Source organism: Pomacea canaliculata, linkage group LG6 (genome assembly GCF_003073045.1).
Source record: "Pomacea canaliculata isolate SZHN2017 linkage group LG6, ASM307304v1, whole genome shotgun sequence".
Taxonomy (NCBI): domain Eukaryota; kingdom Metazoa; phylum Mollusca; class Gastropoda; order Architaenioglossa; family Ampullariidae; genus Pomacea; species Pomacea canaliculata.
In genome coordinates, this window is record NC_037595.1 from 23,217,920 (window position 1) to 23,231,815 (window position 13,896).

The following is a 13,896-nucleotide window of genomic DNA, read 5'->3' on the forward strand; positions in this document are numbered from 1 at the left end:
GTCTAATAATAGAGGCGTGCGCGATCCATGTTCACAGTCTATGGATATTTTCGATCCTTTCTTCACTGGGAGTAGAAAATGAAATTTGCAATATTGCCGTTGGTTGAGTGTCACACAGTATGCTACATTGTTTTCATGTGATGTTTATATCAACTGCTATCATTTGTCTGTTGTCCGAAACCATGATCAGTTCTAAGACCTGATTTCGTTGGCCAGGTACGTTAGGTCAGCCAATCGAAGACCTCTTTACACGGCACTTACACGTTTGTTGATAAACGTGACGCCGCTAGACTTGTGTGTAACTAGGTGTGACTGCTGTGTCTTCAGCTGTCAGGTATGAAAACACTACATATAATAAAATTTCTTGTACAGTTAACCGCAATCGTCGTAAGACTACGATTGACAGAGGAAAAGTTTGCCTTGTTGATTTAAGTCTTCAACGTAACCAACTTCTACGTCTCGTTGTGAGACTCGAGTTTTGTCCCCTGTTCTGCCAGCATCTCGTGCGGCAGTTTTTTTTTTTTTAAACTTGTGCTTTGGCGCTTTGTGTTTAAACTTTAATAGATAACAGTGTTTAACATTAGGCTCCCCGTCAAACTGATGTCATTATACAGTTAAAGAAGGTCTTGTTAAATTGAATTCACTATACTTTAAAAAAATTCTTTTTAACCCCCAGCAGGCATCGCAAGCATTAAAAACCACAGACCTACATAGACTAAAGGTAAAACTTAAGTATGCATTAAGAACTTTTGCTGCTTCATTTTCCAGCATGTTAATAGTCCCTTCAAAACACAACTAGCCTCACCTCTATAGGTTTGTTGGTCAGGTTTTTGTTGTTTTTGTTGTTTTCTTATTATTGTGGCTAGACAATGTATTGTAGGAATGGCTGACCCTTTTTTTATGCAAATTAATTTATTGAAACACCCAAGGGCATATGAATCCACATTGAAATTGCACCTTACATTCACACACACACTCCCCCCCCGGGGGACACATATATATATAAATGCACCGACATAAACAGAGCTTACTTAGATCTAAATTCTTTATATATCTTACAACCATATGATAAAACTATCAGACACAGCATTTGGCTATGGCTTTCAAGAAGTAGAAGAGTACCTAGAAAATGAACTAAATTTTTGTCTGTTTATGCACAGAGAGTGCGATTCACCTTTGTTGTGATGATTATAAGTTTACTTTATTATTATATTAAAAATGTAATAAATTTTTCATTAACACTGATGGGTCTCGATCTGTAATGTATATTCAGACAGTGATGTTGAAACCATGGAAATTATCAGTGTAGACTACATGCTTTGGATACATTTTACACTTCCAAAGTTCTCTCTCTACATATATAAAACCTTCATTTTTTATTTTACTGCTTGGATTTGTTGTGCTTGTAGTGCCTATTGTACCACCTGCACTTTGTGATAACACTGGTGTTGTGTTGGACTGTTTACTTGCCTGTGACCTTTTGTTTTTCCTCTCCTGGTACCGGCTCTCTCATCACCATTAGTCTTTTCTGGCTAACGCCATCACAGTTTCTTCATTTGTAAAGCCATCCCTGCCATAGACTTTACATCAGTGCCAAATAGTCATGTGTTTCAATATTCTAACACAATATTTGCTTCATGATCATGTAGCACTTCTCCTGATGATTTGATTTATGTTTCTAATTATTAACTAAATATATAATCTCTGTTCTGCACTTGTCAAATAATATTCTGATCTGAAAATCTTTCTCACCAACATCTTTGTCTGTGAATGTCATCCAGCAGAAGAATGATCTGGCATTCCCATTATCTTTACAGAGAGCCACAGGAATTCTCTGTGTTACAGCTCTAAACGCAATTATGTGTCCTCTATTATTTACAGATCAGGGGAGACAAATGGCTCAGTGCCAGTGCTTGGTTTTCTGACCATTGCTTAGTTTTATTTCTAGATATTAATAAGTTGTAAATTTTTTTTATTGCCTTCTCTTTATAAATATTGCATTTAGGTGCAGAATTTTTTTTTCTGAAAATATATTCTCTGGTCAAAGAAATAACCATATATGAAAATTAATTTTTCTCTTATAAAAGCTGTACAATTAGAAACTGTACATAAAACAAACTCTGGAACAGCACAGTATATAGGGGCACTTGATAATGTAGTGGCTAAAACACTCGCTTGTTACCACTGGTGAGAGGACCTGGACTCAGATCTTGTCTCTAGCCACTGTCTGTATGTGGCATTGTTTGCAGGGCTGGGGGTTCTCTGGGTACTCATCCGCCCCCCCCCTACTCTCCCTCCCCCATAGTGCAAAATCACCTCAAGGTGGAAGCATTTTCTTACTAAATCAACCAACCATCCACAATATTCTGAACAATGAATTTTAATGATATAATAATTTTTCTAAAGTGTATATAATAATAATTAAGAAGATTGACAGGAAGCTCTATATGACTGTCATATCTTAATCCTCACAGGTATTGTCTTTTCTGTCATTCTCATTTGTGAAGCACATTAAGTTTGCTACCCTTTGTGGAAATTTATTTATGCTACCATTATATGCTATTACTGGATATAATTATGCACATTATTAGCTTTCTAGGTTTGTATTATTATAGCAAACAGATTTGACAACCAGATTTATTCAAAAACATGTAAATATGGGAAAGCTATGCAGTTTTTTAAAGACAGATCTAGTCATTTTTGTAGCCACAAATATAAATATAGATAAATGTTACTGCTTGGTATAAAATTTTAAGATGTATCCTGTGAGTGTGTTTACTTATATCCTGGGATTGCAATGAAGATTTAGCATAAGTTTAACAGCTAATGATGAGTACGAGTCTAATTATATTTGCATGACTGCTAGATTGACCTGCATAAAATAAATGTAAAGAAGATTCACCAAAGAAAGTCAATCCTCAGATCTTGGTTGTTCATATATGGCACAGCAGTTAGGTCTCTTTTAAGCCATTAATAATTGAGGAAGGTATGGCAAAAGCATTTCACAGCCGTGTTTTTGAGACTTATTGTTGCTTGTAAAACCAGTTGTGATAAGCTAAAGAAAGCTAATCTGGGGGCAAGAAAGGGCATGCCTTGCTTCTTGCTACTTTATCTCAAAACATTCTTGGAGTAGATAAACACCATTGGCATTTGTCTCCTTCTTGAGTAGGTTCAGCGGACCAGAGCTTTGTATTATTGCATAGCACCTACTGGAGACTACGCTGTTAAGCAGACAACTAATAAGCGCCAGCAAATCTAGAAGAATTGCCTGGGCCTTATGAATGGATTTTCTTCTCGAGAAACTGTGAGTTTTATACTTTAGGTATGTAGGTGGGACTGTGGGTTCATGCCTAGAGCAGTGCGGCACGTTTAATACTGATTATTGTTTCGGAGGGGCAGGCAAAACTCCTTGCTGTTGTAAATTTTTCCATAGATGTAGGGATTGAGCAGATGGATCCCCAAAGCGGGCGGCAACGAAATCTCAGCATTGGAATTTGTAAACTAAGAGGTAGGATCAAGAGATTGTATTGCTATGCGCCAGCAAAATTCTGTCTTCTACATAACATTAGAGTGAAAATACTTTAGAATGATGGTATGGGCACGGGGAGTATATGTTCGGTCAGAAAAATTTTTCATTGGAAACACTATATCTTTGTGCCCTATGTAAGACAGCAAGATCATGGATCTTATGGGGGGTCCTAGCTCATGTAGAGGTTGTCTCTTTGGTCGTGATCTGTGATACTGTGCAGAACATGATTTAACTAGCCTTACCTTGATGTACCCATAGCTACTGACTTGGGTTTTAAAAAAACACATGCAGCTGTTGAAACCCACACTTCACAGCCAGGAGTGTGTGATGCGACTGTTCACATAGGACACTAGTAATCATCACATATGATGAACGTGCACTTGTGAAACAACGAGTGGCTTGGCGGACGGAATGTTAAAAATCTGTGACCTGTTGTGCAGGGATGGAGGCATTTTTCTGTGGCTGTAGATAGGACAAGTTGATAATGCCGGGATATCTGGTACACAAGTCAGTTTGCAGAAAAATCATATGAAGAGAAATTACAAGGTCATAGGCCCACAAAAGTATGGCAGTACGGATCCCATGGTTTGTCGTGGGTGCGTAGAATGTATCACTGTCGTCTGTCTGAGGTGTTCACAATATCGTTTCCTTCTTCATCGTCACGGAGGTGAATCCAGGCACAATCACAAGGGCGGAGCTTCTGCACTGAGGTGCACAAAATATGCATCGACGCCGGACAAACTATCACATCTATTTTGGTTAAGTACCGGATGCTGCACACAAATGACCAATTGTAAAAGAATTTTTCACGAATAATAGAACTCCAGAAATAGTGTTTATCCTCGATGGCGCATTGGTTGAGGGGCTCATGGCCATGATATACTCCTTGGTAAGAAATCTCTTTATTGCCTCCCTGTCTAGCTTCATATCCGTACTGCACACCAGCCAAGTACCAATGGTTAACACCAGACTGTCTCCAGGAAAAAGACAGCAGAGACAGTTTGTGTAAACTCACGTGGATATGGAGGGGGATGCGCGGGTATCAAGAGCCAGAACAGAAGGGTATTGAGTCAATGTAGATAATCCCACAACCATTTGCTTCAATGGTTTTTATTTGGTTTCTCAGATTATTTTGTCAACTCCTCACTGTAAGTGCATTCCTCCTGTCCACAGTTTTGACTGTAAGATCCACAGTTTGTACATATGCAAGTGTACCTGCGAGTGATGTTTGCACAGCTATGTGAGTGAGAGAGAGAGAATAGATGTTTGTCTTAACACATATAGGAAGTGCATCTGTCTGCATGCTTCCATGGTGTGTTTTGCTGGCAGAATTCAGTTCAGGTACTGCGCTTAAATAACAAACTAAACAGCATTGGCGTTGAAGGGTGTGTTAAGCTAGGGTAGTAAGTATGAAAAGCAAGTTGGTGGTCATTTACACATTTACAACTACAAAAGGACAGTTATCCACTGCTGTACTACAGAGAGCTCTTGACCTGAGCTAGGGGCGGTATACACAAAGAGCGTGCGGTACATGCTAAAAGACTTAACATGGAAACTGCGGCTATTAGAGTGCTGGAGGAAACCTCCCCGCCCAACGGAGACGCCAAGAAAGGCAGCTGTCAAGTTCACGCTCGAGTTGTAAAGTGTCATGCACAAGATCTGGTTGAATATGGAAGACTGTAGTTATACAGAGGGAGTGTCATTTAGCACTATTGGGGGAAACTATATCGATGTGCTGGGGTTTTAGGGGGCCTAGTAACAGGTAGCAATTCTTATGATTTTCTTTTTGGCAACTGACATCTGGTCTCTGGGGAGTGGTTCGTCGGCGTTTGGGGGTGGGGGTGGCAGTATGGTCGGTGAGTGGAGATTGAATTTTTACCAATCACCTTGACAAAGAGAGGAGAAAACATTTGGGGCATAAAAAGGAAGGGAAGAATAAAGTGAGATGTGCACCAACACTTGAAAACAAAAACGTAATTTTAGTCACACAAAGACTTCTGTCATGCCATACCACAAACATCCATGAATGTCACTCTTATTCATTTGACGCAATATCAACAGTGAGTGCACCATTACAGGGTTTCTTACATAACCAAGAAGCCGATTGGGTGTGAACAAAAAAGTAGATACTATCATGGATAGGCATGTAAACCATGTAGGCCACTCAGTGATGAGTACGACCCGCTGGTATGCACAAAACAGTAAAGACTACGTGTCATAGTACATTAGTGTGCCATTTGTGTGCTGTGTTGTGTGTTGTCTGGAATCTCAGAGGTTTAAATGCTACCTGCTGAAAGATCAGCATCTTACAGTCCAACATGAATAATCCCTTCTTGAAATACCTTCCGCTCTTGTACAAAGGTAAAGAATACAGTTTGTTGATGTTTATAAAAGGTAGATTGGGTTTTTTTCTTTTAAATGTAGTCAGTAGGTGATATACAGGTTTTGTTTACCTACATCACAAGACAAAAAGCATGGCTAGTCAGCTTTTGCATTCAACCTGTCCATAGTGAAGAATATGAAAGGTTTGGATTGAGCAGCAAAGCATATCGATTGTGCAACTGACCAAACAAGTGTATGCATATAAGTTGCTTTACATGTGTGTGAATACTATTGATATATATATTTTCACATGTCATGAGACAGACATATTTTTTGCAGAACCTAGAAGCAATGTAGTAGGCATTGGTCGTGGTAGGATCACTTGGCGTTACACACCTGAGCGCCTCGGGATGGCAAATGTCACAGAACATCCAGCTAATCAGGGTATCATTAATGGTATTGCACCAAATGGAGATGCCCAAGAAGAAGATCTCATTGCTCGTAAACTTACAGAAATGCAGGTGAGTTACTTCCGTTTTGCATGTGGATGTGTCTGTATGAGTGTCAGTGTGCAGAGACTCGTGTGTATGTATTAGTTAAGCTGTGATAGTAAAGTTTATAAAGTAACAGGATAGACAGGAGGTTGTATCATTTCTAAGCTGATGTTCACAGATCAAGTTGGTTTAAATCCCCAAAGCATGATTTCCGATTTCCGATTAAAGCTGATTGCTTTACAAGTTTTCTTAAATGTCTTTTTCATCACATTTATTTTTATAGTGTGAGCCTTTTATACTGAAACACGGCAGAAAAAAATAAGACTCATTATATTCATGTGGTGTTCTCTTTTTTAATTTTTGTGGAATATTTTTAGAAAATTTTTATTCTTTTAAGAAAATCTTATAAGTATAATGTTTATATTTTTGTTTGTATCTGTTAGGATATCCATTTGCTGCCCATCAAAGAGGATATTGCAGAATGGATAACGCACAGTTGGGGTAGAAATTACTCCAAGTACATTTCTAGATGTACTAGACAGTGGAATAGTCTTGTGCAAACTTTCTAAACTCATTGAAACAAAAGCTAAAGAATGTGAACGAATGGTAAACTCACAGAGGTAGGGTTTTTTAAAAATTATTTTTTGGTCCTTCTTCAGTATATGACTTATATAGAGTTATGAACTTATGTACCATATCTTTATAACTGCATAATTTTAGTGTCCATTGTATGACTGCCTCCTAGCAGAAACTTGAAAACTCAAAGACTTGTTTACAGCCTCACAGATGTCAAATATTGTTAGTTTTATTTAATATTAACAGATAGGGTAGTGTACAGTTTTGTGATGATTAATTCTGACCTTATTGACTAAAATTTGTGATACAGAGAAAAGTACTATTGAGAAACTGGTACAAGCAAGCAAATCACTTGTTTATTTGAAGTTTCTGCTCTTAGTATTTTATGCTAATCTGTTCAGTTGTGTTTAAAATTAACAGCAGTATAGTATCTGAACAGTTTTTGTTGTTGTGGAATTTTTTGTTTCTTAAGAGATTTTCAAAATATATTTAATTTTCTAATTGATCAGCCATTGCCAATTTACAAACTAAAGTGCAATGAACGAGCCAAGTCAGGAACCTGGTTTGCACGGGACAATGTGACTAATTCTAGGCTGGTGCCGAGCTTATGGGATGACTGATGAAACAATGTTTGACTCTGAGATGGTATCTAATATTAAATTTTTTTACTATAAGAGATATTGTTAACTTTCTCCTTTGCATGTCCATACATATATAATTGTTTTTGCACTTAAACTTAATTGTTGTTAACAGTTTTCATTTTAAGCAATTTTATTCTTCAGTTTGCCTTCATATTTTTAATCATTTAATATATCACCTTATTAAAATAATGCTCACTGTAAGTGAATCTGAAAAACTAGTTTCCATTGAAGTTTAGTATTTGATTTTTACTTTTGAGCAAAAGTGCTGAAGTATCTGTCAAACAGTAGAGAAGAAGGATATTAGAGAAGTGATTAACAGACTGCCAAAGCAGTTGAGGTTGTTAATGAATTTATGTTTCAGTGGACAAGTTGCACATAAGAACGTAGAGTAACGAAAGCCAATCATATACTGCTTAATGGAAACTGTCACTCGCAAAATGGTTTGCGCCTATTGGCTTGGATCCACCAAATTTGATCCGAATGGAAAAGGAGATTGAAAAAGAAAGAAGCAAGTGAGACCGCCTCCTTCATCCTAACCAGTGGAAATTATCACAGTGCCGAGAGAAGCCAGTGGAAGTACCAGTAGAAGTTAAACCCAAACCTAAAAAAGTGGAGACTTGCATAATGAGGTTTGTTTCCTCAATCTTTGACATCTGGCTTTCTAACATTGTAACTTAAAAAGAAACTTTGTGCTCAAGTGAACGTGTGTCATGTTCAGTGTCCCTTCCAGTGAATCTGACACCACTCATATGCAAGTCTTTGCTCTCTTTTGATTAAAGGCTGTTGTCTCTATGTGTGTGCTTGGGGATTAGACGATATATAGTCACATGTCGTGATGGAGGTACTAGGAAAATGCAAATTAGACCTCAAGGATGTTCTGATACTTAGTTGTTCTCTTATGCTTTGCATTGTTTTTGTAGCTGATCACGACTCCCAATTTGACGTAAACCCAAAGTGAAATGCTTTGGTGAAACTTATTTTGTGTTGAATGACTTTCAGTGTGACTTTTAAAGTAGCAACATACAATTTTCTTTATGTTTAGGTAAAGTCGGATTGCCCACAAGTGTAAATGTCAGGATTATGTGAACAGAATCAGCGAGGGCGTGTATGATGTATTTGGAAAAACGGGTATTCATCAGGGTAAGTAACCTTCTGTTGTCTGATGTTTGCTTGTAAATTACTGAAGAAGTATGCAAATTATGTGCGCGAAGTGTGTGGGAGAAGAAAGAAATTGATTTCAAGTCTTGCAGAAGAGCAGCTTTTACTTTCTGCATGTGGTGAAAAGGCGCAAAAAAGGGGTTTCATGAATGGAGGTCACCGAAAGGTTTTCACAAAGTGTCTGGGTTAACTGTAGGGGCTACTGGCACAGTGAGAGACCACTCGGGGTGTGGGCTGCACTTGTTGCTTTCCAGACTAGAGTATAACAAACAGTTGGTTTGTTACTTACATTTGCAAAGGTACCACTCTTGAGTATTTACATACTGATTTTTGTTTGGTGCTTTCAGTTAGGAGGTTGAAATTTGGAGGAAGACGTCCTTTGCCATTACAATCATTGTCATTTCAATAAAGCAGACTTTTTAAACTTGATTTGACATGCTGAAATGTCAAATTTGCTGTTGACTCAACTTCAAAATTTATAGGGTTTTTTTTTTCAAAAATTTTCTATGCAAGAATTATTGTTTTAAAGAAGGAACTGCTGCATTCTAAAGTGAAATAATTTCTTTTATAAAGTTTTTAAGATGGCATCGACAATAAATTTAATGAGAATTTCCATGGATTGATGACTGCATGTACCTGTCCACAGCTTGTGCACTTGGGCAGCATTGATGGTCAGGTAGAGAAGGAGGTGTAGGAGGCACGCTGAGGTTGGAGAGCACTTTGAGAACTACCTGTTGCATCATGACCCCATCCTCGAGTGTCGATGGAATGTTCCAGTCGTTCTGACCAAAGCAGATGAGCGGATAACAGCAGCATGGTTGATTGAGGATACCTTGTCATCAAGTCAAGAAGAGGTATAGTAAAGTCGTGAGTGAGGTTTGAGAGTGTGATTGCCAAAACTCCATATTTCTGATTCAATTGGTTTGTGCATGGCAGCATATAATATATTGTCCTCTCATGAGTGAAGAAAGTTGCTGTCAGAGTGTCTTGGCCCTCGTTAGAATGTTATTATTCAGTTCATGGAGGTTCTTACTACAAGAGATATTTTTCTTAGTACCTTACAGTTATAAGTGAGTATGTTAATCGTTTGAAAAATTACTCGTGGTTCATAGTCTCTGTTGTTTACATTCCTAACTTCAATATCTTCTTTTAAATATAAATGTTTGATTGGTTGAACTGAGGGGAGCGTGAGTAGACTTTCATTTGCTTTTAACGCATCAATGTGGAGTTGGAGTTTATGGAAACTAAGGACTATAGACTGCAGAATAGATATATTGCTAGCATGCTGTTTAGATAGTAAGGAGGCTCTGCACTTGTTTAGTTAAAATCTTTAACTTTGTAGCAGAAGCTCCTGTGGTTTGAGGCTTGCATAAGTCTGCTACAGGTTGGTAAGGGTCCAGCAATTAATGTAGGGGGTATCTGATCTCTTCGCAATGAAACGAAGAAACAGAGATGCTTTTAGCCCTTCCACAAACGGATGCCCGTTGACAATCAATTGCAGTGCCCTACCTATATGGCGACTACTGACTTTTGGGATCGTTACTATAACCTTCAAACAGATAATTAGCTTTATAATTTTATGTGAAAATTGTGGTTATGCGGGTAGGTTGCTATCTAGAAACTTCAGTGCCTTGGGTGGGTGGCCGAGAGATCCTAGTGACTCGTAAAATCAGGAATATTTTTCAGAGCTGTGTGTTCATATGCAAGGTCAGTTTTCAGTCTGCTCCATGTGCAATACACTTGAAATTGTGAGACAAGTAGGGGATTTTTCGTGTTTTGAGAAATTTCTATCTTAGAGCTAATCCTTAATGATGCTGCATCGAGCCAATTATTATTAAATATGATTTGAAAAACCTGATTTTAGAAGATGCCAATTACGGGTTAGCAACGTGTTGGTAAACAACATACAAAAAAGTCGTAGGTGTGTGGGAGACAGGTGTAATGTTATAGTTGGTGATTAGTGACCAGAATCCAACTGGAAAGGAACACCCCAGAACGGGCCCCAGAAGCGGATCGTCGATGGCGTGGGTTTATGCTAGTTGCAGGCCCTAATGCGCACTGTGGGTGATTGACGCGAGTAACAACAACAAGGTGACCAGAGCAGCCTATCATCCTCAGCGTTTTCGGTATTGTGGTCTTACAAATGAAGGGGGGGGGGCGTACACTGTTGAGCGTGACTTGTGGTTGAAGATGGTAGAGAGCATACACTCCCTTTATTAGGTGATTAACGCAACACTCTAGTGGTAGTATACGGAGAGATCTACTGGGTTCATGTGTGAAGCAAGAACCTGGGTGTAATGTCACGGTTTGGTGGTGCAAGTGTGATTAAGTATGCCTACGCCCCTGTGATGGTAGTGTTGTCGAAGGTAGGCGAGTGCATCAAAAGGGAACATGAGAAGTGGGGCATGTATGTGATATCAGATTTCTGCTTTAATGAGTTTTTGCTCAAGCTGTCACATTTTCTACCTGCCAGTCTGACTGGTGGCCCAGATATCAAAGGCACGCACAAGTAGCCAGGGATAGAATGACCTGTGAGGGGAGAATGTCATTTTTGTCACGCAAAGCATATGAGAAGGAGGTGGGCTGTCTTGTTCAGGTGCTTGAAGGGAAATAACGCCAATGGAACGATACATTTGGACGTTCGTCGTCGAGAAGAATGGCTGCTGTCTGTAAAAGTAGGAGGCACATGTCTGTCCAGAATCAAGCCACAACTTTTGTTGATGGGAGGGGGGGAGGACGGAGACAGGAGCAGTGCGCCCGAGTGGACATGATGCATTTGCCATTGCGAATAATCACATATCAATATTGGGGGAGTAGCGGTGCACATTGTGTCTTATTTAAAAAGCCGAAAATTGTCTGCCATTGTGTAGTGGAAAGCAGATAATGGTGTTTGTTTGTTTGAAAGTCCAACTTTGAATTAGAGGCAAGACCTTTTGGAAATCTTTGGAGTTCAGCCTAGGCTTTAAGAGAAAACAGCTTTTTGATTGTCGAAGGAAGTTGCTCCGCGCGGCCTCCAGCCGACTGATTAAATGCGTCATCTCTTGCGAAACGTGGCGACGCGATATGTTGTCCTGAGAGTTTGGGGTCTATTTGTCATGAGAAAGAAAGAAATAACTGGTTTAAACTCTTGTACTAGACCACTATCTGCCTTGACATAATCATCCATTTAAGTATTACTTGAAATCTGTGATATGACTGGCCAGCAGAAGTATTTTCACTTTTGGTTTATGTCCAAAACCCACTTTCCGTCCATATTTTTACAATTTTTTTTTCTTTGACTTTTAAATGAAAACTGGTTGTAATCATCATGATGTCTAAAAGAAATATTTGTGGTTCCAATTGTAATCACATTCAGAGATACTACAGAAAATATATTTCATTCCGTTTTCTCTTCTTAGTGAGAGAGAGCTATAAATATTATAGCATCACGCTGGTGCTTCTTGAACCACCACAACATTCCATCCATCTTTATATGGCCTGCTAACGTTCACCTCAATCAACATATCTTTTCAGAGGCTTCTTGCTAATTTGTCCTTGGGCAGTCTTATCAGCCTTTTGATTTTAGAACTTCATATTGTCTCATTCTAGAGACATGTTTAATATCAAGTTTCCTTTGGATTTAATGCTTAGTATTCTTTTGCACAACACCCTTCCGAATGACATCTTGTAGGACAGGTATAAACTTCACCTTTGCATTTATTAACATCAGACTATCCTTCAGCATTTCATCATTATTAATTTGTTTTGATTCTCAATACACACATGGTCTTTATATTAAGTTTATTCATCCTTATTTTCCAGTATTCAAATTCATTTTGTTTGGTAGTTTTTATTATGTGGAGATCTGATGTAAGCTCAACATTTCAATAGGAACATTTCAGCTAATGCTACAACAAAGCATACAGATCTGTCACAAGAAATGGTAAATCGCACAAGAAGAATAGTGAGTACATCTACATTGTAACCAGATAATATTACTGATTTTAACATACTACATTTTCTGTTTTTATTTTTAGTTTGTACTTTTTGCCTGTTTTGAGTGTACTCAATGTAGTGTATATTAGGGATAGGCTTTTAACTGAAACTTAATATTTATTAGACATCTTTGACAGAGAAAGATTGATCAACAAGCTAAGTTTTAATAGAGACATAAACCAAAACATAAAAAATACAATTCTTTACCTTTATTTTGATTGTTAGAGTGGTTTGTATGAAGCAGTTAATATTGTTTGAAAGATCATGACAAGATATATCAAAATCTCTTTCTGTATTTAAGTACAACTTCTTCTTCATTCAGTGGTTGTGTCATGCCCAAAATACACATAAACTGGATGGGCATATATATCTTCAAGGATCAAACATCATTATTGAAAACTATATATATGAACGTCAGTCATGCTGACAAATTTAGACTTATAAATATATCAAAGTATATTGAACTGTTGGACTTCTATATTTCCTTGTCTGAATTGCCTTAAAGCATCATATTTGTGGCAGTGTTGTTATACTTTTCAACATTTTTTTATAAGATGTAAGCTCTGTCAATGTAATGTTGTATGATTAGAATGAAACGTTAATGTGGCCCAAATGAATGCATGCTTTCTTATTCCAACATATATCTTCACAGCTAAGGTTAGTACCTCATCTGAGTGTTTGGTATTTTCCCCTATCCACCCAGACCAGTTCATCCTGCCGTCATTTTTAAACTGTTCATTCTTGTTTTGTTCCTGCTGTATGATTGTTCAGAGTACAGTATCAAATAATTCATTTTTTCAACTAGTCAGTAAACCTTTTAAAAATTGTTTTTTGGGGAAAATGTATTATTGTTTAATAAAATTTTCATTGACAGGCACAGTTTTTCTACAGCTGAAAGCTTGGTTTTAATTTTTCATTGAAATGTTAACAAAATCTGTTGTCAATCTTTTCAGTACATTCACATTTACTACATTTAAAAAATGTATTTTGAAGGTACTTAAGATTCTGAAATCTTTGGCATGGCATCTGTTATATAATCTGAGTTTTTGACAATTCTGCTCTGAATTTGTCGAGTTGCTTAGTGGTTTGTGTTACGTGACATTTTGATTTTGAACTTGTTAATTGGGTAAAACACAAGAAAAATGTATAAGCTACCCAAGAAGATTGTGTAGCATCATCAGCAGCTGTAAATGTGTTTATG

At 37.8% G+C, this 13,896-nt stretch overlaps 1 protein-coding gene across 4 annotated transcripts; it reads left to right on the plus strand.

Moving 5' to 3' along the window:
* Positions 1-202: 202 nt before the first annotated feature.
* LOC112566499 lies at positions 203-7,559 on the plus strand. 4 transcript variants are annotated; one of them, XR_003099606.1, is made up of 4 exons: positions 203-334; positions 6,191-6,372; positions 6,789-6,965; positions 7,431-7,559. XR_003099606.1 is itself a non-coding variant. In XM_025242718.1 (4 exons), exons 1-3 carry the CDS (start codon positions 5,848-5,850, stop codon positions 6,912-6,914), a joined length of 351 nt encoding a protein of 116 aa, XP_025098503.1. In that variant the 5' UTR covers positions 5,739-5,847; the 3' UTR covers positions 6,915-6,965; positions 7,431-7,559. The 4 variants fall into 4 exon arrangements, 1 of the variants encoding a protein (XP_025098503.1); XR_003099608.1 differs by lacking the exon at positions 203-334 and adding an exon at positions 692-813; XR_003099607.1 differs by lacking the exon at positions 203-334 and adding an exon at positions 731-821.
* Positions 7,560-13,896: the final 6,337 nt, after the last annotated feature.